The sequence below is a fragment of the Salminus brasiliensis genome, chromosome 6 (genome assembly GCF_030463535.1).
Source record: "Salminus brasiliensis chromosome 6, fSalBra1.hap2, whole genome shotgun sequence".
Taxonomy (NCBI): domain Eukaryota; kingdom Metazoa; phylum Chordata; class Actinopteri; order Characiformes; family Bryconidae; genus Salminus; species Salminus brasiliensis.
In genome coordinates this window covers 34,155,114-34,182,178 of record NC_132883.1, presented here as the reverse complement: position 1 = coordinate 34,182,178, position 27,065 = coordinate 34,155,114, and the positions used below count along the sequence as shown (strand labels likewise).

Genomic DNA, 27,065 nt, shown 5'->3' with positions numbered 1-27,065 from the left:
GGGACAGGACTGGAACTGACCTCAGAACAGAAAAATATGGCCGGCACCAGTTGTAGGAGCCACCACTGTTGAGACGGCTTGGACAGTATTTTGCAAGCCATTGACTTTTACGCAAATGTTGGACAGCTAATGCTCTCCATAGCACTTGATAAAGTGTGTGGGCAGGTCTTGATACTCTCTGTAGAAATGGGCGGAGCCTTGGGCATAATCACTCCTGTGGCAACATACTCAGATGAAGGTGGCACTGAGGAGACCTCAGAGGCACGCACTAAGGCTGGATAAGGGGTAGGCACTGAGGTTGCACGAAAGACACTGGCAGTGATTCTGAAAGACTGAAGGATCACCAGTGTGGCAGGATGTGCATTTAGGAAGTCCATAAAGTTCATAGTCCCAGAATCTTCACACAGTTTGCCACAGGCATCTTTACCTCGAGAGCTAAGCAGCAGCACCATATGCATGCAACCCCCCACCAAACTTTTTCTCAGTCCCCGGAAACGAGAGATCCATTTCTGAGGGAGTGGCTCAACCATGCCACCGCCGCCATCTATTTTTATGGTGCGGAATAGCTGGGGATTATTCAGCTTCCCAAAAATACCCTGCTAGCATGCTCATCTGTATAGTGGATGCCGTTGTTCCCTCACACTACTGCCATGTTTTGTCTGTCTTATCTTCTGTCAGGCAAGGATGAGAAGCAGGATGTAGGTATGAGTAATGTATTTTATTAGAAACAAAACCAAACAGAAAATTAGCATGAGCTTGATCATAAAACACAAGCGAAAAAATAGAACTAGATTAGCTTGCAGATTAGCAAGCAGAAAACAACCATCAACAGACAAGGAACACCTGCTGTGGATTACAATTGGCCAGACTGAGAACGAGTAACACATGGAAACGGGGCAAGGGCGAGGTTAGGACTATATGTAAACATGTATACATGGACTATATACATAGGAGCACATGGCATATGTAAATAAACAAGACAAATATGGGAAAATAGAAAAACCAAAAAACTAAATTGGCCAAACAAACAGTATCAGTGTGCTATCAAACATTAGAGGATTAGAGAATATTACAAGATGTAAGAAAGTGGCAGTAGTTAATACAACATTCCAGTGCTTCATTAAACTGACAGAGCAGCAAATTTGTCATCTATATCTGTTTTTTCTTCTTTTCATTTTAAAGAAGCCACATTCAAAACTGGTGTAAAATAAAATGATGAACCACAGACAGTATTGTTAAGGGTGCACAGTAACCTTTTACGTAGTTGTAAGTTGTTTAAAACGTGCTTCATAAATTTTACTTACTTACATGTTACAATTGAATATGGAATAAACTATGATAAAACTATATTGCCTACTGTACATTGCAAATTAGGCAATAATTGATTTTAACATGGGCCAAATTGTGATGGGTCAGAGCATCTCCAAAATAGCAGGTCTTGTGGGATGTACCAGTATGCAGTGGTCAGTATCTTAAAAAAGTACTCCAAGGACACACAACTGGTGAACCAGCGATAGGTCATGGACGCCCAAGGCTCAGTGACTCATGTGGGGAACAAAGACAAGCCCGCCGGGTCCGAGCCCAAAAAAATGCTGGTTGTCTTGTTGAGTCCATGTCTTGACAAGTCTAAACTGTTTTGGTGGCACAATTCAGATCTACCCAATGTTAGGTGGATGGTTTTAATATTATGGCTGATTTTTGTGTAGGTCTTAAACAAACTTCTCCTGCAAAGGCATTTTGAGATTCACTCTCTGCTGGATATATAGTCCTGTATTTAGATGGAGATTCACAGCCCACAATAATGTTAGCACACTACACATCTAAAGAGTCCAACCCAAACTACAGGAATCTGAAACTGACAGGATATTCAGTTCACATATTCTTTAGGTCTTATATGGCAGAGAATCTCAATAGTTTTTTTTTTTTATTATTTCACCTGAAGCACCGTGTGAGCAGCATGGGTCATCAATTCATAATTAATACACAATTTAGTTTTTGTGAAGCTTAGGTCATAGGTGTACATATATAACAAAACAGCTATTTTTATTATAAGATAAAGACAACTCGAGTGAACACACAGCACAGTGCAACCTTTAAATGATTGTTCCATTTATTAAAGATACAAATAATGTAAAACGGCTAATCGCAAGTTATCACAAACATGTGATTGCAGTTGTTACTGCCAAAGATGGCACAACAAGTTAGGAGGTTTAGGGGGGGCATGTTTCACATGGGTGAAACAGGCTTTGTATAAATCTTAATCTTCAATAAATGGAATGATCATGTAAAAGCTGCACTGTTTACTTGTGTTGTCTGTTGATGATCTGAAATATTGAAATGTGTCAAATAAGTGACCAATATGTAAAGCATATTTTGTAGAACCTGTATCCACAACACTGTAAAACCTTGGATGGCAAAATGACAATTGTGGATATCGTCAGTGCTTAAAGAACACTGACCATGTTCTTCCAACTCATTTCATTACAGAGAGTGTAATTAGTCCTGCAGCTACAAATCACTGTACTGTGTATGGGGGAATGTTTAAATAGCAGTTTTTTAAGAAGCAGTCTCTACTGATGTAATTTTTCTGCGTTTCAAAATGTCATGCTAAATACTGTGGAATAGTGGAATTGTCTTTAAATATTGTGATTTTTACTGTACCTAGTGATTTTTCCACCCCTAGTAGAACCGTTTTTGTCATCGTGGCACATGCAGACACCACATGTCACACAAACAGTAAAACAGGCCACTTACCCATGTGTCCTCAATAAGTGAATATGCAGGAGTGTGTACAGTGCATTTTAATCATGTTTATGTTAGTTGTTCATCTGCTGATTGAAATCATAATATTCAGCGAAGTCAGCACAAAGACTTCCCCCAATACTGTTCAGCGCTAATGCATAAGGAAATAGGAACAGGCTTATAGATAGCTAAACAGTAAGAACAGGGTTTCATTATAAAATGATGTAACATTTCTAAATATCAGCTTGAAAAGGTCAACTGTAACACTAGGATATGGAGATGAGAGGAGAGGAGAAGAGACGGAGAGAGGAATGGCAGGGCGGTTGAGGAGAGGAGAGGCGAGGAAGGGAGCGGGAGGGGCATGACCAGAGGACAGAGAAGGAGGAAAGAAGAGAATAGAGCGTGAATAGATGAAAATTGTCTACATTCACATAAGAGGAGTTCTGATGGAGCCTCCGGGGGTTTGCTGAAGCATAAGGACACACGCACACACACACACACACACACACACACACACACACACACACACACACACACATATGCACACATTATCACAAACGCTGAATGTCAGAGCTTAGTAAAAGCGGAACCACAACAGACATATTCCCACACTCGGCTGCACATGCCGCACTATTTTGCTTAAGGACGTACACGCGCACACACACACACACACACACACACACACACACACACACACACACACACACACACATAAACAAATGAGAAGAGCTCCAGACATTTCTCAACAAACATAACATTTAATCTCAAACATAAATTTTAGTACTCTAATATAGTACACATTTATATATTACTCATCAATATGCACTGTATATCAGCACTTTCTGCTCTGTTAACATTAACAAAAATATATTTAAGACATGCAGTCATATGCAGAAGTTTGGACACCCCACACCTTTGTTGAAGTTAAAACATATGATAATACATGATTTAAATGTTTTACCATACATCACAGGTCTGCTCCTTTGAATGCATGATCACTGTGGATTTGAGAATTTAACATACAACGTGAAAAACAAAACTGTAACATAAAATGTACAATGTTCCCAAAATCCCAACTGTCTAAGCATTATCATTGGAAGATTGTGAGGTTTGTGGCTGGTGATGGCACAGCAATCTGTGGGTGGTAGTTCTAGAAAACATAACTGTAAAGGTAATTCAAAGGTAATTTTGGTAACTTACTTAAAGCATTATTATGTAGCATATTCCCCTAAAAATACCAGAATTCAAATCATTTAAAATCATTGAACGCTTCAACACAGCACGTGATACTGCATAACGCTGTCTACATTTCTTTCACTTAAGATGCCGGTTCTGAATCTCTCAGCATATCCTTCCTGAGGTGTGGCTTAAATTCCACTTCCTAACTGTAGGGGGAGCCAAGAAGGAGGAAATACCAATTCTCTCATAATGCTGCTTTAACATCTGGCATCTGGTAACTGACTTGGCAGAATTGGCAGTTAGTGTTCTCCTTCAAGCTTGTTGAGCTGTTAAAGCACACGCTAGCATTCACCCTCTCAGCATCTTAGCAATGAATGAATATGGTAAATTCCACAAAGAAATGCCAACACTGCATTAAAGTACAGTGCTGCATTTAATGATGTTACATGTGGAGGAGGTGTAGCTGTTTTCACACAGCAGGGATGTCAAAACTTTTCCATATGACTGTACATACATAAACACAACAGTCGTACACCAACTGAATCTATGGTTAAGAGGAGACTTTTGCATAGATTTGTTTTGTGTGTGCTTTGAGGGTGCACCTGTACTGTTTGCAGTCCAAAGTCTCACGTCTGGAGGCCTCAGAAACCCAAAGGTGCTGTTCATGGCTTTCGTCTTCTGACTAAAAATATGAACGCCATTCATGTGGCACTGATTGTATTTGCTAATGCTTTACATGTTCCAATTAATTTGATGCTGTGCTTAATTGACAGAGGACCAGGACAGACTGCCAGGATAGAGGCAAACTGTCCACACACATACACATATACACACACACACATGTGCATGCAGTGGTAAAGAATTTGCACCGGCAGCACTAATGCAACCCGACAACCTGATGACATCACACTCCCAGGGCAACGAAGGAGGGGTGGGTGCACTTGCGCGTCCGTGTGTGACAGCAAATCTCTGATTTGAGCAGCCTTGCTCACAGGCTGTTTGGCCCTCACGTTATTACTCAAAGCATCATGTCTGATGTGATTTTGTGTGCACGCGTGCTGCTTGGCTGTTCACTATCTTGTTACGTAAGGTGGATAAATTCAGACATCCTGACAGTACAACCTCGTGTCCTTCACACCCTTGCTCGCAGTCTCTGCATGTGTGAGGGTGCGAGGTAGCTTCAAACACTCATTTCCACAATCAAAAGCCAGCACGAGCCCTGTGTGCAAACCCGGCATCGTTTCAGGAACCCAAATCCACGATTTGCTCAATTAAAATGAGTAGGCTGGAAGATTTTTTTCCCCTGTGCAAATATATGCACGCAGTATGCAAATACCTAGATTAGGATTCTACTTTAATCAACCTGAAGCATAATCCTGGGGCAGGTCTCTCACCCACAAACACACACACATACACGCAAAACTAGGACATACGAACGATAGCAGCTGCCTCCTTGACCAGTCAAACCCTGATAGGCCGGTAAACACACAGTCCAACCAACCAAACCCCCCTAAACACGAATGAAACCACGACACAGGTCAGTATGTACATATTGCTGTTAAACGCGCTTGCATTGGACAAACAGATGCGTATTCTCTGAGTCATTTGATACACAATTAAAAACACACTGATATGTATCTGTGTACGTTATCTTTGGCCTAATCGTGTCTCCGGAGGTCATGTTCTGTCCAACTATACTGCATTATAGAACAAGTCTCTTCTTCTTCTCCCCTTTTGGAGTGATTTCCAGCTGTCCAGCTTCCCTTTTGCAAAAGTGTAGTTGAAAAGAGTGGACCGAAGAAAAGAGAAAAGTGTATGTGTGTGTAAGTGCGTGTGTGTGCAATAGTTTGTCCCTCTGAGAAGGTTTAGCAAGAGATTTGGCAAGAGTCAGATGCGTTCCATCCATAGCCATTTGCGTGTGTGTGTGGAATAGTGTGTGTATATGTGCTTGCTTGTCTTTATCCAGACGCCAGCGTACTTCAACCTAATCTCTGCTACATCTGTAACATATGGTCAATTACCACACCTGATCATTTCAACGCTTTCCCCTGGACTTGGAGTAGGACTCAAAACTTATTTATAATCAAAGCCAACCTTCACTTGCTGAATTCCATCAGTAAACATTAAATAGGAATACATTTTATAGCTATGGCTGTCGGAACACTTTGTCATTACAGGTCTTAGCTTGAGACAGACGTGAGAGCCAAAGATGTTGTTGAATAATCTTAAACAAAACTTGTATAGTGCCCTTATTCCTAGGAGTCAAAAATGACCCAAAGACAAAATATATACCGTGGTGGTGTACAGCTTTCATGGAAGTATGAAAAGGCAAACATCTCTGAAAGTTAGGATCACTCTAGGAAGTCATTCAATTTCAAGCTAACAAAAAGATCATTTAGGGTTTTTTCTCTGTTGTTAAACATTGTGGTGGGTCATTTCCCTCAAGACAACACAAGGATTCACTTTAGAGTGAATTACCTTTAAGTTACACAGGTAGGTCAACATAGTGTCAAGAGTCTTGCCCAAAGATTTGTTTTGTTGTAGCGTAGTGTGTTTGACCGCCTTGGAAATTTAACTCTAGTCTACTGTAAGAATAAAAAATTATAATAAGAATGTAATTAATTAAATATAAGATTATAATAAAAATGTTATTTTAAATGTTATCATTTGAAATATATAATGCATATTTCAGTTTTTTATTCTTATACTTTTTTAAACGTTATTTCATTAGTAGATTATTTTGATTGCTTTAAGACACAATGTAATTCATTGTTCTACAGTTCCACAACATAACATTACACAAAATTACACATTTTAAAGGTGTCAAAAAAACCCCATCATATATACATTTACTAGATTTTATATGAATTTTTTATGAATTCACTTGTCAGGATGCAGTCTGTATTTTGCAGTTTGGTGTCCACCCCACTAACACTACTATACTGGTGATATATAACACCATATTGAAGAATATTTAAGACTATTTTTTTATTTCTATGATGATCTTCCTCGTTTCAAGACACAGTACATCTGCCAGTATATTAAAGAATTGCACTAGGTAAACCGATACTTGAATATGGGAACACGTATTCACACACAAACTGATAAAAGTACAAAATACAAGTAGAAATACAAAGTAAACGTGTAATATGTTTTACATTATTTTAAAATGTATTTATAATGACTAGATTACATATATTGACTACATTTAAGATGATTTCATTTGCCAAGAGGTGTGGTATTTAGTAGGCCACCAAAACAACCACACTGATACCTCCCTGTGGCAGGCCGTGGTTTGATTCACTGGTCGGGAAAGCACACCACACTACACTAATAAGAGTCCTTGGGCAAGACTCCTAACACTAAATTCACCTACGTCTGCAACATGATTCAAAGATAAGTAGCTCTGCATGAGAGCTTAAGTCAAATGCTGTACAGTAAATATGCAATAAATGTATTACCACAAATTCCTCCCTCTGTACAGTTTTTATACATTAATTTACAAACATTTTGAATAAAGACTTTTTAAAGGGTTCTACAGAGTTACATGTATGTTGCATATAAACCTTTACTGGCAGAATTCAGCCACTGGCTTCTATTAAATCTGGAGGCAGTGGTTTTCTATACACATAGAATATCAAACCCAGTAATCGACTGTATGACACTGATGCAGAAGATATAGATTAGGTTGAAAAACACTGAAGCACTCCTATAGTGCTTTATCAGTATCTGTTATCAAAGCTGTCTCTGTAACGTAATGTAATGTAAAGATGTGAGCATTATTGCATCTCTTTTGCTTCTTCTCATGCTATGGCGTTCTCCAGAGGCTCCTTCTCCTCTTCCCTGTCCGCATTTTCCCGATCCGTCCCCCCTCCGGTCTCCTTTTCTCGCATCTTCAGTTCTCGCTGGTACTTGGCCATGATGGCGGCGTAGGCGCACCCATAGACAGCAGCAGCCAGCATCATCAGACACACAATGCCACACACCACCCCGGTGATGACCACGGTGGCTATGGCGTGTCGCAGGTTAACAGGCCGAGGCTTCTGTTTGGCCTCGCATTCGGGTGGAGGTCCAAATTCGCCCCCATAAGGAGGAGCCTCTGGGCTGGGGTGGAGGTGGCCACGGAGCAGTCGATGCTGGCTGTCCAGGTGGTGGATGTTGGCGAACAGATAGCTATAGCTGGTGGTCATGCAGGCGTGAAAGAGCTCGTAGGGAACCTGCCGCAGGTCACGCTCCCGCATGGCATGGGGTTGGGCACACACAACCTCATCCACCACACCACCTGAGGAAGATACAAAGATGAAAACAGATAGGGAAGAAGGGAAACCTGATGGATTAAAGGAGGGAGATTTTAAGGGGGAAACATTTCAGTTGTAGGGGCTCAGTTTCAATATGGTGGGCATGTCCAATATTATTCACATATGTATAAATAATCCAGAATAATCCAGTGCAAACATCACAGAGTGCATCAATGACATGTTACTGGATTTGCCATGTTTTTATATTAAACAAATATTTCCATTAGGTTAATACTTTATGTTTAGATATTATGGGGCATGTGCACTATTTAGGAGTAAGGATTCCCAATAAGATTATTTTACTGTCATGCATCAGGGTACAAGGTTTGTTGAAGGTATTAGGCAAACATATATCTTGCACACAGATTCACATGATTCCTCTGCATTCCAGGTTTAAAATGAACAGTATATATAATTGCTAAATTGTTTTTAGAGCAAAACCTAAGACCTGTTTGGACAGGATTAGATTTACCCAAGGGCAGTGTAATTTTATCACAAAATGTCTGTAATGTCAATGAATGATTCACACAGGATAAGAAGTATAAGTGACAGAGAAAGGACTGGCTCCTCGATTGTCACATCGCCATCACCTCCAAAAAGTCTGTGTGACAGTTTAGTAGCTATATTTGGAAAAATGTAGGAGACTGCCGGACGTTCGGATCCTTTCAGAGGTTCTTTGTACAATTTTCAAGAATTTGGATGTTGTGTCGTACAACAATTAAGGTTTTCCACATTTGTCACTGACCTGCTTGATTTTGTGCCAAATGTTGCAGGTTTCACTTCATTTATGCATTAGTGGCAACATGTAGATCACACAACTAAACACCTACTCCAGCACCTATACCTGGAAACACATTTTTCCACAGGATATGATGGAATATTTTCCAGCATGCCAATTTGCACAGAATTAATATGAATATAGAAGGTAAACATGTCAGGATCTGGATAATCTACTAATGACAATTAATACATTACCTCACCTCCACATGCAAGTAAGTCTGTCTGAATAGGACTTTATATATTACAAATAGAACCAGCTACTACAAGAATTAATAATTATTATTAACTATTTTTGTATATATTGTATATTTGTAACTTTTTGGCCTAATCTGAATTAGACAGCTTACCTGTACATTGTGTCTAAATGTCATAATAAGTGGACCAATAAATACACTTTCTTTCTCCTGTAAAGTAACCATTTTGAAGATACTAGGTTTTTGCAAGACAGCAACACTATAATGTGTGAAGCAAAACGTAAGTGTCATTATTAAGTGCTTGCCTCTGTTGGTATGCAGCTCATAGAAAACTGCATGTTTAGACATGAAGCATTAAGCACAGTGGACATTAGTGTCCCTCACATGGTCATCGTTCAACATTTGCTTGCATCTGCCTGTGTTTACACCATTACAATTACTGACTCTGGCCCATTTAATGCGACACAACTATCAGTCATCTCTCTACCACTCCTCTACCTCATTTATCATTGGAAAGCGACTAATGTACCACCACTCCTTTCCAGATATTGTTTGAGTGGTGAAGCATTATCAACACGGTAGTGTCACCAACATGGCGTGTGACTGTGTGTTGTGCTTATCGCATTGCTCTGTGTGGTTGAATTTAGGACCTTATATTACTGTCACATTATATGCGAATATCTTTATGTTGGCAGAAGTTTGCTAAGCAGTGAAGCAGATATAAGGACACCCACGGTAGTTAGTCATCCTTTCTTAGTCATGTTTTCTGTCTCTCCCCCGTTGGTCTCATCTCACTGAAACTTTACTGCATTTGTTTGCCCAGTACACCTGATCAGTGTGCATGTATTCAGATTAGCTTCATTTGAATTTCAAACTGCAAGCTGCCCAAAGTGCAGAAGCTGTGCTCCAAAGAGCCTGAACTTTGCAATCAGGTCAACGGCATTAAAAACAGCAGCGTGTATCGCACAAGCATTCTGGGAAGACGCGGTTAGAATGTTAACACAGCTATAGAGTTACTGGGTCTTCATTGCCCGATTACCATTTTTCCCTGTTACGCAACCATTGCAGAGGCCTTGTACATATACAACTTATATAACTGTTGCAAGGCCAAAGGGTATTTGAAAATATTGATTAGATGTACTGAAATGGACTTTTGTCCAAATTGAAACACTAAACATAAAAATTATGAAATAATGTTGATTAGAGTAATAATAAGTTCTATGTTTAGATCACTTGCCATACAGGAAGCAGCATAACATGCTGGCAGGTGATGGATGTTCACAACAGCATGCACAACAGCAATAAATAATGAAAATTAAAGTATTACAAAATAGACTGAGACAATAATATTGATTACATTAACAATGAAAAGATAAAATGAATATTTTTTTATTTAATCTTAATATTTTGAATATTTACTAAAATGAGAACTAGTCCTGTATAAAGTGCAGATAAACTGCATTACATTTCCCTGATATATTTACTTTCCAGGGTACATTTGTAGATATTGTTACTCATATTGGGAACATAATTAACTTTTTTTTAGGTGATTTTACTTTTATTTACTTTTTTTTACAATGTTCAGTATGCTCTATAGCCCAAGACTCGCTTTAATCCCTGCCTGGTAAATCAGGCATGTGTTATTGTGTCGTGGGGACACCCATGGCCTAAAGGTTAGAGAAGAGGGCTTGGGACCAGAAAGGTTTTTTTCCCCCTTAACATTCACAGCAGAGGTACCCTTGAGCAAGGCATGTGACCCTCAACTGCTCCCCGGGACTGAGGTGGGAGCCCACCACTCTGGGTGTGTTTGCTTCCTGTCCCTTTTCACTTGTGTGAATGTGTCTGTTTACTGCAAATTCCATGCCATTGATGGGTTAAATGTGGAGGTTAAATTCAGGTGTACTGCTGTTTAATGAGCTATGCAGTGTGTTCTAAATTAAAACGTATTTAATACTATTTACAACTAATATACAACGTCAGTGAAGTGTACCTTGAAACTTGAGGTACTCAGTTGGACCTTTAAAACCACTACCAGCAGTGTAAATGTACCTTTAACATATTGATCATTGGTGGTTGGTGTAGCATAGTGGATTATCCTTGGGACAGACTATGGTTTGATTCCCTAGCCAGTTAAGCACACACTACACCAATAAGAGTACTTGGGCAAGGCTTCCAACACTACATATGCTTACCGGGGTAAGAGCATCAGCCAAATGCCCTAAAATGTAAATGTTTGTAGTTTGGGGGACAAAAATCTACAGGATTTTTGTGTGTTGTTAATTTTCACCATAAGAGTAGCATGTAACTGAACACTGCTGTGATATAAATATAGTAAGAAAATGCACCTAGTGTGATCAGTTGCATATGCTTAAAATAAATACAATCATAAATACTTGCAGCCAATACAGCCACTGATGTCCTAATCTCTTTTAATGCAAAATCTTTCAGAGGCCAAGGTTACCGAGTGCTATTTTAGTTCTGATAAGCCACCCGCACCACATTGTATTTGCACCACGACTGCATTTGTGTGTACGTGAGAGAATGGAATGGAAACAGCTGTTCCATACCTTTCTCGTTACTCATTTGGTAAAGATAATAGTCACATTACTGTTTATTTGTAATAACAGTAATTAGAAACTGCCTTTGTAATTAGAGATCATATTTTACTGCTTTAATCCACTTGGTCTCTCTCACTTTTTGAACAATTCTACATTACATCACACATTTGTTGTGCTTGTGTGTGTGAGCATGTGTGCATCTGACAAGCAGTGCATACCACTCTTCTTTGACTCACTGTCACCCTGGCTATCACTCATTTGAAGCTGACCAGTCTATGAACTGAAAGAATTTAGCATTCTGAATTTCACAGCTTGCCAAAATCAAGCATGCCTGCCTTCTATTGACATCCCTGTTCTGTAAACATGAGAGCTGTGATATTTGTGCTACGTTGCTAATGTGTAGTGATTACGTCTCTGGTTAGTCAGACTGATTGCTGTGTGGGACGGAATATGCAAATTCACTCATGCAAGTTTGTCGAGCACTATTTACTTGTGTTTCAGTTGTACTGGGAGGTGTGTTGGTTTGATAAGTGTGTCTTGAAGAGACAGGTGTGTTAATACTGCTATAATGTGTGGCTCAAATGTGGCTCAGACCACGTCCTGAAGTAATGTGAGTAATGGGATTTGTATCTGGTTTAAATGCGTCTTGGATGCTTTTACACTTGCATTTTTATGTGGCTTGGCCTTATCCAAATATAATCCTGATACTCAAGACACATGCAGTGTCCAGGTGTGAATCTATGTGGATCTATATTTATGCATCAGCATGATCAATGCTTGGGTCTCTTTAATTTAAATACAATGCCATAAAGCAATTACCATCAAAACAACTTTTATTGTATATCAGACAGTAATTCAAGTACCCAAATCAAAAGATTTTCTTATTTCTAGTCTCAAGCTGACACATTGTTTAACTCTTCTGCTACTTTAGATCTAAGAGCAAGCAGTATGACTAAAATTGCTTGTTTGTCATACACTTTATTTGGGACTTGTTTTTTGATGCTAAATGGACAGCAACATCCTCCCACATTTGTGTTAGCATCCTGCACTGACAAAGGAGTGTTTCTGCTAGCCTTGTATTCAATCGCTTGAGTGCCCACTGCAGTGGTGTGCTTGAAGATCATTTGTGGTGATACATTGGGTAGGCTAATTTGCTCCTATCTGCTCTGATCAGAAATGTGCCTCAGGGGGACACAGGAAAAGACGAGGGCCTGTTTGTTCTGTTGTTGTTGTTGTATTAATTTAGATGAATCCGTGTGTGTGTGTGTGTTTGACTGATCATGGTGCTTGTTAACTGGCTACACACGTTCTACAACAGGATGAATTCATTGTTGGTCTCTGGAAGCGTTTTACAGATATTCATGTAGACATGTCATATCTAACTGAGTGGCTCAAATTTTACAGTCATGTTAGGTAATCTTCCTTGCAGGATTACAGTGGAATAGTAATGGAATCACATTGGGCACATTGAACATTGAACTGAAGCAAGACCCCTTCTACAGGCAAACATTTATGATTAGTATTATTAGAAAGGCTGGCCCAAACACAGGCTTTGAGCACACAATGGTGTTTTTAAGTACTCACATACTTCTTAAAATAACTCTTGAAGAAAACAATGAATGAGCAGGTGTCCTAGTGTCCATATAGTGTATATCCAGGAGGCAGCATCAAAGTATCAAAAGCATATACTGGTTATATACCTGCATATACCTGCAAATAATATTCTTTACTCTGTTTCCTACCTTTAAAAGTAAATGTCTCCAACCATAGCTTGAGTCCTATCATCTGACAGTCGCACTTCCACGGGTTCCCTCTCAGGTGCACCACCTCCATGTTTCCAAGGGCTTCCAGGTGACTGCGGTCCAGCTTGGTGAGCCGGTTGTTGTGCAGTGATAGGTGCGTTAGATGATGAAAGCTATCAGCTAGTGCTCCGGGAAGCCCTCCAATGCTGTTGTAAGAAAGGTCCAACTGAGTTAGATTGCGTATAGAGCCCAAAAAACGGCGGTCCACCTCCCGGATGGAGTTGTTGGCTAGGCTGAGGCTTCTCAAGCTCCTGAGTCCCAGGAGGGCACTGGGGGAGAGCATAGTGATTGTGTTGTTGGCCAGGTCAAGAACCCGGAGCTGTGGTGTTTCCCGAAAAGCCATGGATCCAAGGCCTCGTATGCGGTTGTCCTGAAGATAGAGTTCCTGAGTGTCTGGATGTAGCTTGTGAGGAATGTCATATAAGCCCCGCCCTCGGCAGTCCACCACCTTGGCATGACTGTCACACGAGCACTCCTTAGGGCAAGGGGACACTGCCTGGACCAGAAGCAGAGTGGACAATGCAAAGACCACACCTCCTGAGGATGAAGAAGTAGACACACAGTTACTTTTTTGTCTTGTAATGTTGAGGTTTACCCTTTAAAGACACCCACAACGTCTATTAATGTTGTTTAATTACAGTTAAATCCTCTAAGAATAGCGAGCTGCAGGCCGCTCAACTGGGAAGACTCATCAGATTGGTAGTGGCCGTTTTTTTGCATGTTTAATAAAGTGGTGACACTTCATGACTTTGATTCATGTCCTCACTGGATCTCACATGTCCTTTGCTTATCTCACAGCATTAAGCTGACATTCCACCTTAAAACAGCGCTACAGTTGCATTCAGCCTCCTGTATGTGACAAACCATATTGCTAACTCACACAAGCCAAATTTAGTCCCACCCAACTTAAATCCAACAGAGGAAAATACACCTACATTGTTTAGTGCAGACAAATATTAATACTCTACAAATACCTGCATGTGCACCAAACAACCCCTTCGTTTTAGTTAGCTTCTGTCCTAGTCAAATGAAGCCAGTCTTCACATCTTTTTGAACTTTTTTGAAACATCATTGGACAGCTAAATACACTTGGATAAGAGCTCTAGTTGACAATTCTGTTACAGAATAAAATTCATTAATTTAATTGAACTATTACAGAATAGCTACATTCTAAAAAGGGAGTGATTGGGTAGAGGTGAGGTCCATTATACTAGGCCTGAGTAATAAATAAATAATTATTACAATAATTTAAAATAATTATCACACTGATCTCCATAAGCGAACAGCTGGTCTGCCTGATTTATTACATTTAAATTGACAAACCAATTATAATGAAGCAGAGATCAGGTAAGGTCTATTTTCATTATTTTCATTTTCATCCTTAATTTAGTTTGTTTTGCTTGCGAAATGTGAAGAGCCCTAAATCTTCCTCCCTCTAGCGTCTTGTTCACATGGCAGATTCTTTAAAAATGTTCTTGAGCAATTGCGTCTCACACACATATGTTGTATTTATAGCATGCTGTAAGAGTGTACTTCAGGGCAGAGCACACACACACCAACATGGACGCGCTCTAAAACTTCAAACGTACACTGAGGTGTGTATTACCTGCAGGCATTCCTGCGCTCACACTTATAAACAATATTCTTGAAAGGAGAACCTATATTTGTCTTTAGTATATTAAAGAGAGTTCACAATGATTTTTATGATTTTGCTATTAAATCTGTACTGTAAATACTGTAAATGTATTTGACCATATATATTAAAATGAGTTACTCAAGAGGTTTTAATAATGGCAGTGGTTCATATATATATATATATATATATATATATATATATATATATATATATATATGTGTGTGTGTGTGTGTGTGTGTGTGTGTGTGTGTGTGTGTGTGTGTACCTCTACCTTGTTTAGTTTTCGCTATCATTTGAACCCTGTAGCTCTTTTGTACACTGTGCAGATAGTTCTGGATGAACAGACCATAGCTTCAATTGAACATTGCCATACCTCCAAAGTCAAAAACATTTTTGCCTTCTCCTGTAAAGTCACCATTTTGCAGATACATTGGACAGCGCTGATTTACACTATATAGACAAAAGTATTGGGACACATTCTCAGTCAATGTTTCTTCTGAAATCAAGGGTATTAAAAAGGGGTTTTTGTTGGAGTAACTGTCTCTACTGTTCATGGAAGGCTTTCTACTCTACGTTGAAGCATTGCTGTGAGGATTCGATTGCATTCAAGAGCGTTGACAAGAGCATTAATGAGGTCAGGATGTTGGATGATCATCAAAACCACCTCAGCCCCATCTCCCTAACTCATCATTAAAGTATTGAACCATCATTCCAGAGTACATACTTCCACTGCTCCAATACTGGGGAGCATATACCCCTCTAGCTCACGCCTGTCATTAGGCATGGTGCCAATAGATTCTTGTTTATCTGCTCCAGAGAGTCTTATTCTGGAGGTAGTACTTCTGTACAGGGGCAAGACACACTGTGTGTGTCAGCAATAGATGTAACTTAAAGTAGTTGAATGCATTCATTGGAAGGGGTGTCCACAAATATATGGACCTGTAGTGTATTCACATATAGAACTGTGACAACTCAAATAATCATTTGTATCCTTAAATGCCTTTTGTGTTTCATGATTGTAAGTGTGTAGTCTTAGGACACCTGTATCATCATTTATTTTGAATGGTTTGAATGTTGTTTTTTTACAGCAACCAAGATATTAAATTAATAGAGACTTCTGTGACCTATACACAGAATTACAATTACAATTACACTAAACCTTCAGTTTACTGTCAACATTTGCAGATAATTTAGTGGGAACATGAGAAGATGACAAAGCAAATATGAAAAAATCCTTTTCGATTGTACCCCATTTTTACTGTGGTCTGCTCTCCCCTATACTATGTATTGCAACTCAAGGGACTATAAGACTGGGGTGGCAAACGTATTTATTGTAATAGACTAAAACAGTTCAATGTCAAGGAGGGCAGATTTTCTTTTATTGAAAAATGAATATCTGTGTCCACTTCTGTGTCCACTTTCTCATAGTGCTCTAACTGTGCTAGAAACCATTTAATAAGTAATCAGGTCCATCCTTAGCAGTAAAAACACTGTGACTGACATTTATTAAATTTCACACAGTGTGGAACACAAACTGTGATGTGTATAAATATTAGTTATTAGTGTACTGCAGTAAAAACATTTACTGTCTAGTAGTGGTGTGCAGGTAAAAATACACCTTATAAAAGAGTCAGTTATGGCCTCCAGCTCAGACTGAACCAGAGCTGTGACATTTGTTGTATGTGGTCAGGAGCCAAGGTGCTTTGGATTGCTACGGGCCACCTTTCCGGAGTGGACTGGAGTGTAAGAGTCATTCTTTATATTTGCATTCTGGTCAGTCAGGCTCACAGAGTCACACAGTAAACATAGTGGTGAATGACCTCTCCTCAGGCAGCTTAAAAAGCTGGAAAATATAAAAACTATCAATACATTCTGATGCTAAAGATATGACATGATGATCTGTGTCTCAAGTTACATTTACAAAAGAACACCCTTAACCAATATTCAAATAAAGTTAACCATTTAACAGGCATATTGTAACCACACGGTAGACTTTACTGTAAATTACTGTAATAAAAACTTGGCAAAATCCATCTTCTGCTGTTTGTCCTTACGTAGCCAACATGGTCATTTGGGGCTCACATGGGTGGAATGCTGGCTAGGTGAGTTCCAGGTGGGCCAGGGCTCTGAATGAGTTCGTTACTGGGCTCCATCATTAAAACTCGCCTCACACCCGTCTCATCTAGGCCCCTGTGCCAGTGTACAACCCAGATGGGGCCCATGTTTAACCTCTCCTTGTCCCATCACTGACACTGGTGGGCATGCCTATATGGAGCCAACAACAACATTCTGGTTCCAGGTTGGGCTACCTATGCAGGTCCAAAATGGGAATGTTATCTGGGTGTTCCCCTTATTCAGTTGAGTGTGTAATGCCACTTAAAGTCCTAAAAGGATGTATTTGTCCGAAAGCTAAGAAAAAACATAGCTGTATTGGCGTGACGTGACTCTTTAGACGTGACTCTTCAGTTTCACGCATAGTTGACATTAGAAAAGAAAATGGTGAATTTAATTTTCTAAACCCCTTAGCAATTATATTCTTTGATGAATGGCAGAAACGTAAATAAAATAACATTTAAAAAATAAATAAAAATTGTCTTTATGTTGCTGAAAATGTATGTGTGAGTGTATCAGTTGAGTTGCCCATTTAGGATCAACAGAATCGGACACTGTTGTTAGCTAAGCATGAAAACTGCACAAGATCATATCGCCAATTTCTTGCTAGACTGAATTGTGTGTGTGTTTCCCTTAACATTGACATATCTTTAAAACCCTTTACTCTGTACATAATAAGATATGAGCTAGTAATACTCATTATTTCCATACTCATTATTGCCCTAGCCACAATAGCCTCAATGAAGAACACATGTGCATTGAATAGCTGTAGCTACAGCTATCTAGATAGGTAGGTACCTAAAAACGTTTTATTTGACTCTGGCATGTATAGGAGGCTGTAAAGGGATGTACATATTTGTCCATGTTTTATTTTGCACAGTAAACTTGATTATATTCTAGTTCTATTGTATTACACTATTATGTAATACGTGTTAGCTTGCCCTAAGTGGCCAAGTCAACCTTCCATATCTGCTTCCTGAAACACACATAATGATAATCACAGCATTGTGAACAGTTCTACTTTCTTAGAAAGGATGGTCTGGCTCAACCTTACTGTCTGACAAGGTGCTTGACTAAAACCAAAACCGTAGAAAAGAGCCAAACATATGCCATGCATACATTACATACCAGCTCACCTCACTAACCAATGAACCAAGACGTTAGCATCAGAATCTTGAAGTCCTGTCAGTTTTTTGATCAAATCAAGCATTGATCTGGCACAGATCATGTGCATCTCACAGGAATGCACTTTTGATAGTGGGCAGTGGTTAGCATGGGCACTGACTGGTCTGCAGCTACGCAACAGGTTGAGATGCACTGTGTGTCATGAGGCATTCCTACCATAACCGTCCTTACAGATTTCTGAGACTTCTGCCATAGTAGCCTTCCTGTTGGTTCCATCTAGATGGGATAGACTTCATTGCCTTAACAAATTGTTTAGCATTGGGCACCCAATATCCTGTTGCTAGTTTTTGATTTGCTTCATCCCAAACCATGGGAGTGTGGTCAACCATGAGAACCGACTGTCCATCATGTTATTATGCTAAGTGGTTACCACTTTTTGACAACCCCCCCCCCCCTCTCTCTCTCTCTCTATATATATATATATATATATATATATATATATATAATGTATATAATGTGTATATAATGTATGTGCCATCTGTATTATGTTTCAAATGAATTAGCTTATTAACATATTCTGAATTGATACTTAAAGACTTTTCAACTGTTCATGAATAATTCAGATGTAAGTGAAGCTATATAAAACACGCAAATCTATAAGAGATCTGAAAAGGTTTGTTAAACTGTCCAAAGAGAAACCTAGAATCCTAGAATGTGTATATAATGTATGTGCCATCTGTATTATGTTTCAAATGAATTAGCTTATTAACATATTCTGAATTGATACTTAAAGACTTTTCAACTGTTCATGAATAATTCAGATGTAAGTGAAGCTATATAAAACACGCAAATCTATAAGAGATCTGAAAAGGTTTGTTAAACTGTCCAAAGAGAAACCTAGAATTGTTAGACACACAGGTATGACACATTATACATTTCCGTTGAATTGGTTACTGCAGTAAAATATGCGGTTGCACAGCAAGATGTGGATTAATGAACATCAGATTTTAAAAGGTGAGACCATTCTTTGTCTCTCTGTATGCTTACAATTATTATAATGAGTTTGCCCCTGTCACAAGTTCCTCTGTATACAGGCAGTATATGCTGTCACTAAGAAGTGGGTGATATGGTGATATTTGGTTGTTATTGTGATCTAGTTTGTGAATTAAGAATGCGAGTTAAGAATGTGAATGGGCGAATGTGAAGCTCTGCTCTATTAAAGACAGGATGTGTGAGAGACAGCCTAATGCCACAACTGTTAAGTTTGTTTTTCAAACTCACCTCTTCAGATAATGTGATGTTTAGCAACAGAAGACATTACATAAAAAAGCTACTCGCGTGACTGCATTTAGTCATGGGTCGACACATGTATTTTTAGCTTCGCGTTAGCGTCCCTGTATTTTGCACGACGTGGATGCACTGCTACAAGTGTACCTTGGAATATACGTATTCAGTGTTCTATAATAATACATGCAGGGAATTACAGCGACTAATCCAGGATTGGAGCAGTTTTACTAATTATGGAGCAGGTACTGTTTATCCACATATGTCCATACACAACAAATGCAAACAGTCCACCATCCACACTGTAACATTCGATCTACTATAACATTCTCCTTACTACATATTGTTAAAAAAGAAGGAAATCAGAAGGAGACCACAGTGAGCACATTTCCCCTGGCTGGTGTTTATATCTATTGTCCATGCCGGTCTTACACTGTCCTGACAGCACTCTAAGCACTTACCTGTCATGGCTCCTAGACCACTCCTCCAAACTGCCCGTCCAGGGGTTGTCCACTCTGTATGTGTGTGTGTCCACTCTGAGAGTGTGTGTATGTGTGTGCGTGTGTGTGTGTTCAGGAGCGTACCCTGGCCATGTCTTCTGTGTCTCTGGCCATGGCAGAGACCGTCCCCATCTCTCCAGTCAGCAGCCAGAGAGTGAGCCAATCTCTTAATAGTGAACCGCTATTACTGGAGTAGACTTTCTCTCTCTCTCTCTCTCTGTCTCCCTCTCTCTCGCCCTCTCTCTCTCTTCCTCTCTCTCCCACTCCCTCTGTGTTTCCCTCCCTCTCTTTAAGTACTTGGATCTCTTTTTAAATTTATAGTTGGTATATATATTATATGAGACATGTTTTTTCTGTCTATCAGTCTATCTATCTGTCTATCTATCTATCTATCTGTCCATTCGCCCGTCTGTCCGTCCGTCTATCTATCTATCTATCTATCTATCTATCTATCTATCTATCTATCTATCTATGTATCTGTCTGTCCATTCGTCCGTCCGTCCGTCCATCTATCTATCTATCTATCTATCTATCTATCTATCTATCTATCTATCTATCTATCTATCTGTGACTGTGTCTCTGTCTGTCTCTGTCCATGTACTGTCCATGACTTCACTTCAGTGTCTTTCTATCTACTGTCATTTTCTGCCTTATCGTACGCCCCCTTTCTCTCTTCTCCACCTCTCTCTCTCTCTCTCTCTCTCTCTCTCTCTCTCTCTCCCTCTCTCTCTCTCACCCTCTCTTGTTTATCTCTCTCACGCTTTCTCTTGTTCTCTCTCTCTCTGAGCAGTGTGTGACTGAGTGTGGAGAGTGACAGTGTGAGTGTGCGGTGGACAGCTGTGCTCTTAAAGCACGCTGGAAAAGCTGCAAGAGCTTTTGCATTTCCGCTGGATTAATCGGCCTCAACAGTACGTTATACACGCGCGCACACACACACACACACACAAGGCAAACAAGTACCTTCAAATTCCTTCTCTTTGTTCAGTGCATCCACACTGTGTTATCAGTGCTTTACGTCCACTGCTTCCCACACAAATACAAAAATACCTTCACATTCTGACTCTCTCTTCACCCACTCGCAGCAACACACACAGAAACACACACACTCAGAGTTCAGTGAGCTGCAGATATTTCTGCTTCAGCACTGTAGCTCCTTATTAGCCGCTACACTCCACTGACATCACATCCCGACAGCAGGCAGGGAGCTGGCAGAACATGCCTCCAGCATCTCTCTCTCTCTTTCTCTCTCCATCATCTTCCCCTTTCACAACCACACACACACCGCACATCCACATCACACATGCCTCAAGCAAAGCTCCTTCAGCAGTGCGCAGATACACATACACACACACATGCACGCAAAGCACATGCGCACACATGATTAAGCCTACAAGAAAATAACTAGGAAATCCAGCAGGAGCTAACTAATATACAGAAACAGGCTGCAGCTAGATGTGCTCTCTCTTTTGGAGAGCTTTCCTCAGGCTACCTACACAGAGAGTGAAAAGGAGAGAAGTCATTTTAAGTCAGAAGATAAATTCCTGGCAGGGAAACAATGGACGCCTAAGAGGAAGGTTTATACACACATTCAGCACTTCATTTTAAAGGACAGCGCTGCCTAAGTCTGTTCTACAATCCTGCAGAGTTAAGAACAGACCTTGAAAAATGAGTGTCAGAGAATACAGAAACTTACTTTATGAATGCCTCTATATGATATGACTGATAATAACCACATTGATGCACAGTTGAAGAGTTTAGAATGCATATAAAACCTTCATCTTTTACTAAAAAAAAAAAAGATTTCTATGAAAGGGGACATTCTTTGCTTATTTTTGAAGGCTATGCTTTCTGCTTTGTAAGGCAGTGGTGGCTCAGTGGTTAGAGCACTGGGTTATTGATCACATGAGTATGGTTTTATACCACTAAGCCGACACTTATCCTCCCATGAGTTCCTGTTAACTGCCTTTACATAATTACATTACAAGCTAAAAAAATGGTCTTATAGTCTTCTCCCTGTTTGTTAACAATTGACCTGGTCTTTCCTAGCAAAGATTGTGATTAAGCTATACCCATAACAAGCTAGCCAATGTCTAAGACCTTAGTAAAAGTTATCTGTGAGCTCAAATCACTAATTCCACTATAAAATTATACAAAACAAAAATAATCTAATATTGCTTTAATAACTAATGCCTTTTTCAGATTAGTTTATCGCCTAACTTTTTTTTAACCTGGGATTCACAGCCTTTTCATGTCATTGTATGCACATGTGATTCAGTTTTAATCGTGGAGTCTTTTTTATAGATCGGTACTAATCGGGATCAGGGCAGATCCAAGCATTTTAATACTAACCGGACTCCAAAAAAGTTGGGACACTAAACAAATTGTGAATAAAAACTGAATGCAATGATGTGGAGATGGCAAATGTCAATATTTTATTCGTAATAGAACATAGATGACAGATCAAAAGTTTAATCTGAGTAAATGTAACATTTTAAAGGAGAAATATGTTGATTCAAAATTTCATGGCGTCAACAAATCCCAAAAAAGTTGAGACAAGGCCATTTTTACCACTGTGTGGCATCCCCCCTTCTTCTTACAACACTCAACAGACGTCTGGGTACAGAGGAGACCAGTTTCTCAAGTTTAGAAATAGGAATGCTCTCCCATTCATGTCTTATACAGGCCTCTAACTGTTTAATCGTCTTGGGCCTTCTTTGTCGCACCTTCCTCTTTATGATGCACCAAATGTTCTCTATAGGTGAAAGATCTGGAATGCAGGCTGGCCATTTCAGTACCTGGATCCTTCTCCTACGTAGCCATGATGTTGTGATTGCTGCAGAATGTGGTCTGGCATTATCTTGTTGAAAAATGCAGGGTCTTCCCTGAAAGAGATGACGTCTAGATGGGAGCATATGTTGTTCTAGAACCTGAACATAGTTCTCTGCATTAATGGTGCCTTTCCAGACATGCAAGCTGCCCATGCCACAAGCACTCATGCAACCCCATGCAGGCTTCTGAACGGAGCGTTGATAACAACTTGGGTTATCCTTGTCCTCTCTGGTCCGGATGACATGGCGTCCCAGTGTTCCATAAAGAACTTCAAATCGTGACTCATCTGACCACAGAACAGTCTTCCATTTTGCCACACTCAAAGAAAAAGACCCCTGCCCCAGTGCAAACGTCTGAGCTTGTGGAGCTTGCTTAGCAATGGCTTCCTCTTTGCACTGTAGAGTTTCAGCTGGCAACGGCGGATGGCACAGTGGATTGTGTTTACTGACAATGATTTCTGGAAGTATTCCTGAGCCCATTCTGTTATTTCCTTGACAGTGGCATTCCTGTTTGAGGTGCAGTGACGTTTAAGGGCCCGGAGATCACGAGCATCCAGTAGAGTTTTACGGCCTTGACCCTTAGCACAGCAATTGTTCCAGATTCTCTGAATCTTTTGATGATGTTAACTTAAAAGTCTTTGCTATTTTACGCTGGGTAACACCATTCTGATATTGCTGCATCTTTCTGCGCAACAATGGTGGAATTGGTGATCCTCTTACCATCTTGGCTTTAGAGAGACACTGACACTCTGAGAAGCTCTTTTTATACCCAATCATGTTGTCAATTGACCTAATTAGTGTTAATTGGTCTTCCAGCTGTTCGTTATATGCTCAATTTCCTTTTTCCAGCCACTTATTGCTACTTGTCCCAACTTTTTTGGGATTTGTTGACGCCATGAAATTTTGAATCAACATATTTCTCCTTTAAAATGTTACATTTACTCAGATTAAACTTTTGATCTGTCATCTATGTTCTATTACAAATAAAATATAGACATTTGCCATCTCCACATCATTGCATTCAGTTTTGTTTAGTGTCCCAACTTTTTTGGAATCCAGTTTGTAGATCAGGTATTGGCTTTTTAAAAGCCCAATCCAGTTATAATCCTTATTCCTAGTTTTATTGAAGCAGAGCACCCTTTGGAATCCTCTACGCACCATTAAAATGATACTTAGATGGTATACCACTATGCACACACACAAAGTGATTTTTCTTCAGTGCTTTAAAGGAACTGTGAACTGAATGGTCAGGTAGGTCTGTCAGACTGAGTTATAAGATATTAAGCACACTATAGTTCAAGGATAAGTTTAAAACAGTCATTCTCATTCATTTAAAGTTTAAAATCAGTCTCATTATATAAACTGTTCTCTAAAAATGCTGTGATTTTACTAATGTTAGATAAAAGCACCTCTTACCTTAGTTGTGGGGCTGTATTATTTATAGGAACAAAAAGGTCGGATCAGATCGATATCAGCCGACAGTCAGCACTAAAGTACTCAGATTAGGTCAGGAGGCAAAAAACTTGCCCGGGACATCCCTACTCTTGTTTGCTGTATGCCTCATTAACCACGTTCAAAATAAACTCTGTGAACACTGTGACTTTTAACTTGTGGGCAGCTGGTGTGAATATAAAAGTGTGCTACCCTAAACCAGCCACACCCCACACAAATATTGCAGTAGTAATTAACAAATATCATTAGTTAGCAGCTAGTTATTTAGCAGTTATTGGCTTGATTTTGCTACCAGCTGTTGACTAGATAATGGCATAATAACAAACACCTGAAATGTTTATGTGAGACGAAGACATACACCACACTAATAAATATGCTCTGCAGTGGTTGGCATACGAGTGGAGCTAAGCTCAGATATCCGGGTATGTGGGCTCTGGACAGCAACCACAGTGCTGGCAGCTTGCCTATTTCCGCTGTGGGGTTAATGGCTGGAACAGGACCAGTAGCCTTAGAGGTGATTGCTCTCTCTGTGTATCTCTCTGTGACTGTCTTCTCTATGTGTTGTACCATGTTTCAGTACCATGGATGGAGGGCTGATAGATGGATTGACGATAACTGACCAGCAGGAGCTCATAAAGGGTACTGCTGCTGTCAGTGGTCACGTTTCACCAAGTCTTTGGGATTAGTAAAGTATTGAGTCCACCTGTCTGTGATGGAATATGGTGTGCAAGACTGATGTCTGCTGATGTCTTTCGTTTGACTTTACAGAATTCCTGACACTATGGGGTCGAGCATTCTGGCAGGTGATCATGGTCAAGGAATGAACCGAGCGTCCATGATGTTGTTGAGTTACAGTATGAGTGCTGAAATATGACCTCTGACAGGCCCTTCATCTTCCGAGCTCCCTTTTTTGGAACCCCTGATGAAGTGTGAGGCTGTTTGGATCTCCGGGCAGTAGACAGAGATCTTGTCACTCTTGCTTAAGACTGAGCTTTGATGTAATAGAGTGTACTAATATAAGTGCTATGATTAAGTAGAGATCTGACAGCTTTATTTTAACTACAGACAGTTCAATACACATTTTATACTCTGGAGTGCATCGTCAGCACACACACTGAGGCGCATGCACACATTTGCACTCGACTCTCATTTAATTTATCTAATCAAATCCGCTCCATGTGGTAATTCCTAATCCCTAACATTGGATTGAAGCCATGTAAGCTTTCTGGTGGATGATAGCACATCAAATTAGTGTAACGATGAGTTTCTTCCCTTGCATTCTGAGTCCTGTCTTTACATGTGAATACATTTCTGCTCAGTGTTCCTGTGGTTGAAAATACTGTTCCTTATAAGTGTTTGGCTCTACATGTTAAATAATTCATCATAAAAATAATTTCCAGGAAATCTTTAGACCACAAACTCCTGATCATTTAAAATGATTAGCAGATGAAGTATGTTTGCCATTGTTTTCACAAAGCATCTAAGATCCTGTAAGTTGCTTAAAGCAACATTATGCTTTGATATTTTATGATTTTCTAAATTAAACAAACAGTTTCAAAATCATATTGAGTCTCCACTGACTTGTAATACTTTGTTAACTGTAGTATGTAACCTTGGAGAAGTAAAATTTGGGTAAAATAACTGTACCCTGTATCAGTGCTGGTTCTGTATCTCAGCTTGTCCAGAAAAACTTGTCCTTTAGTGGTGGCTCAAAGCACAAATTATACTTCCCATCTGTAGGGGGAGCCCAGGAAAATGGAAGTTCCCAATAGTGCTGCTTTAAATTACTTACATATAACTTAAATTAACTAATTGTAATAACCATAAACAATACTGTAGCATTAAAATGCTGAATATGGTTTATGTGCATTCTCACAAAGTTACTGAGTAAAGACGAAATTGCAGAATTTCCATTCCTGTCTCAATTTTAAGCCACTGTCTAGAACAGAGTGCTAGACAACAGTGGAGGGATTTAATAACTCTTGGTAGAGCAGTTTTGACAAGCAAAACAATCATAACAATCATCAGCGTGTTTGAAATTGTGACCTCTGAACCATCTTCTGTCACATCCACTCACTATATACCACTCCTGTACCTTTTAATACAGTTATTGTGGGTTTGAAAAAGTTAAAAAAGTCAAGTTTGGACTCCAGGGTTGTTACTGGCTCAATGTTTTAATGATTAAGGTTTTGGAGGTTTATAGAGAATGTTATTGGGCTCATAGTGGGGTTATTATTCATTAATGAAAACTATTACTAAAACAAATAGCAGTGAAAAAAATTATTTATTAACTGTTAGATACTTGAATATATGTATGAAGCACTGTGTGAGTCACAAAAGAAAATGTTCTGAATTGCACAAATAGGAATAAGAACTACATAACTACATAGAAAAGAAAAAAAAAACCCTAACACATACACATTGCAGTTTATACACTTTGCCAAATGTGTTATACCATTGTGTATGCTGTTATTAGGTGAGGTTTATGAGTTTTAGTATTGAGAAGAGTTGGGCTTATTTTCCCTAACCTGCATATCTTTTCCTGCTCTATGTTACAAAAGGTCGCTCTCGTTGA

At 39.5% G+C, this 27,065-nt stretch overlaps 2 protein-coding genes across 4 annotated transcripts in view; one reads left to right on the top strand and one right to left on the bottom strand.

Annotated features, from left to right (window-relative positions):
- Positions 1-27,065, top strand: part of cacna2d3a (calcium channel, voltage-dependent, alpha 2/delta subunit 3a) — a 241,835-nt gene that overhangs the window by 182,672 nt on the left and 32,098 nt on the right. The gene's annotated exons all lie outside the window — the stretch shown is intronic.
- On the bottom strand, positions 786-20,246 carry lrtm1 (leucine rich repeats and transmembrane domains 1). Its single transcript, XM_072682139.1, has 3 exons — positions 20,172-20,246; positions 13,494-14,090; positions 786-8,203 (listed from the first exon to the last, which is right to left on the bottom strand). Exons 1-3 carry the CDS (start codon positions 20,176-20,178, stop codon positions 7,725-7,727), a joined length of 1,083 nt encoding a protein of 360 aa, XP_072538240.1. The 5' UTR covers positions 20,179-20,246; the 3' UTR covers positions 786-7,724.

Bases quoted from the DNA above. Each gene is read 5' to 3' on its own strand.
- lrtm1 (XM_072682139.1), bottom strand. The intron at 8,204-13,493 runs GTAGGAAACAGA...TATCTTCCTCAG, and splicing joins GGAGACATTTACTTTTAAAG to GTGGTGTGGTGGATGAGGTT.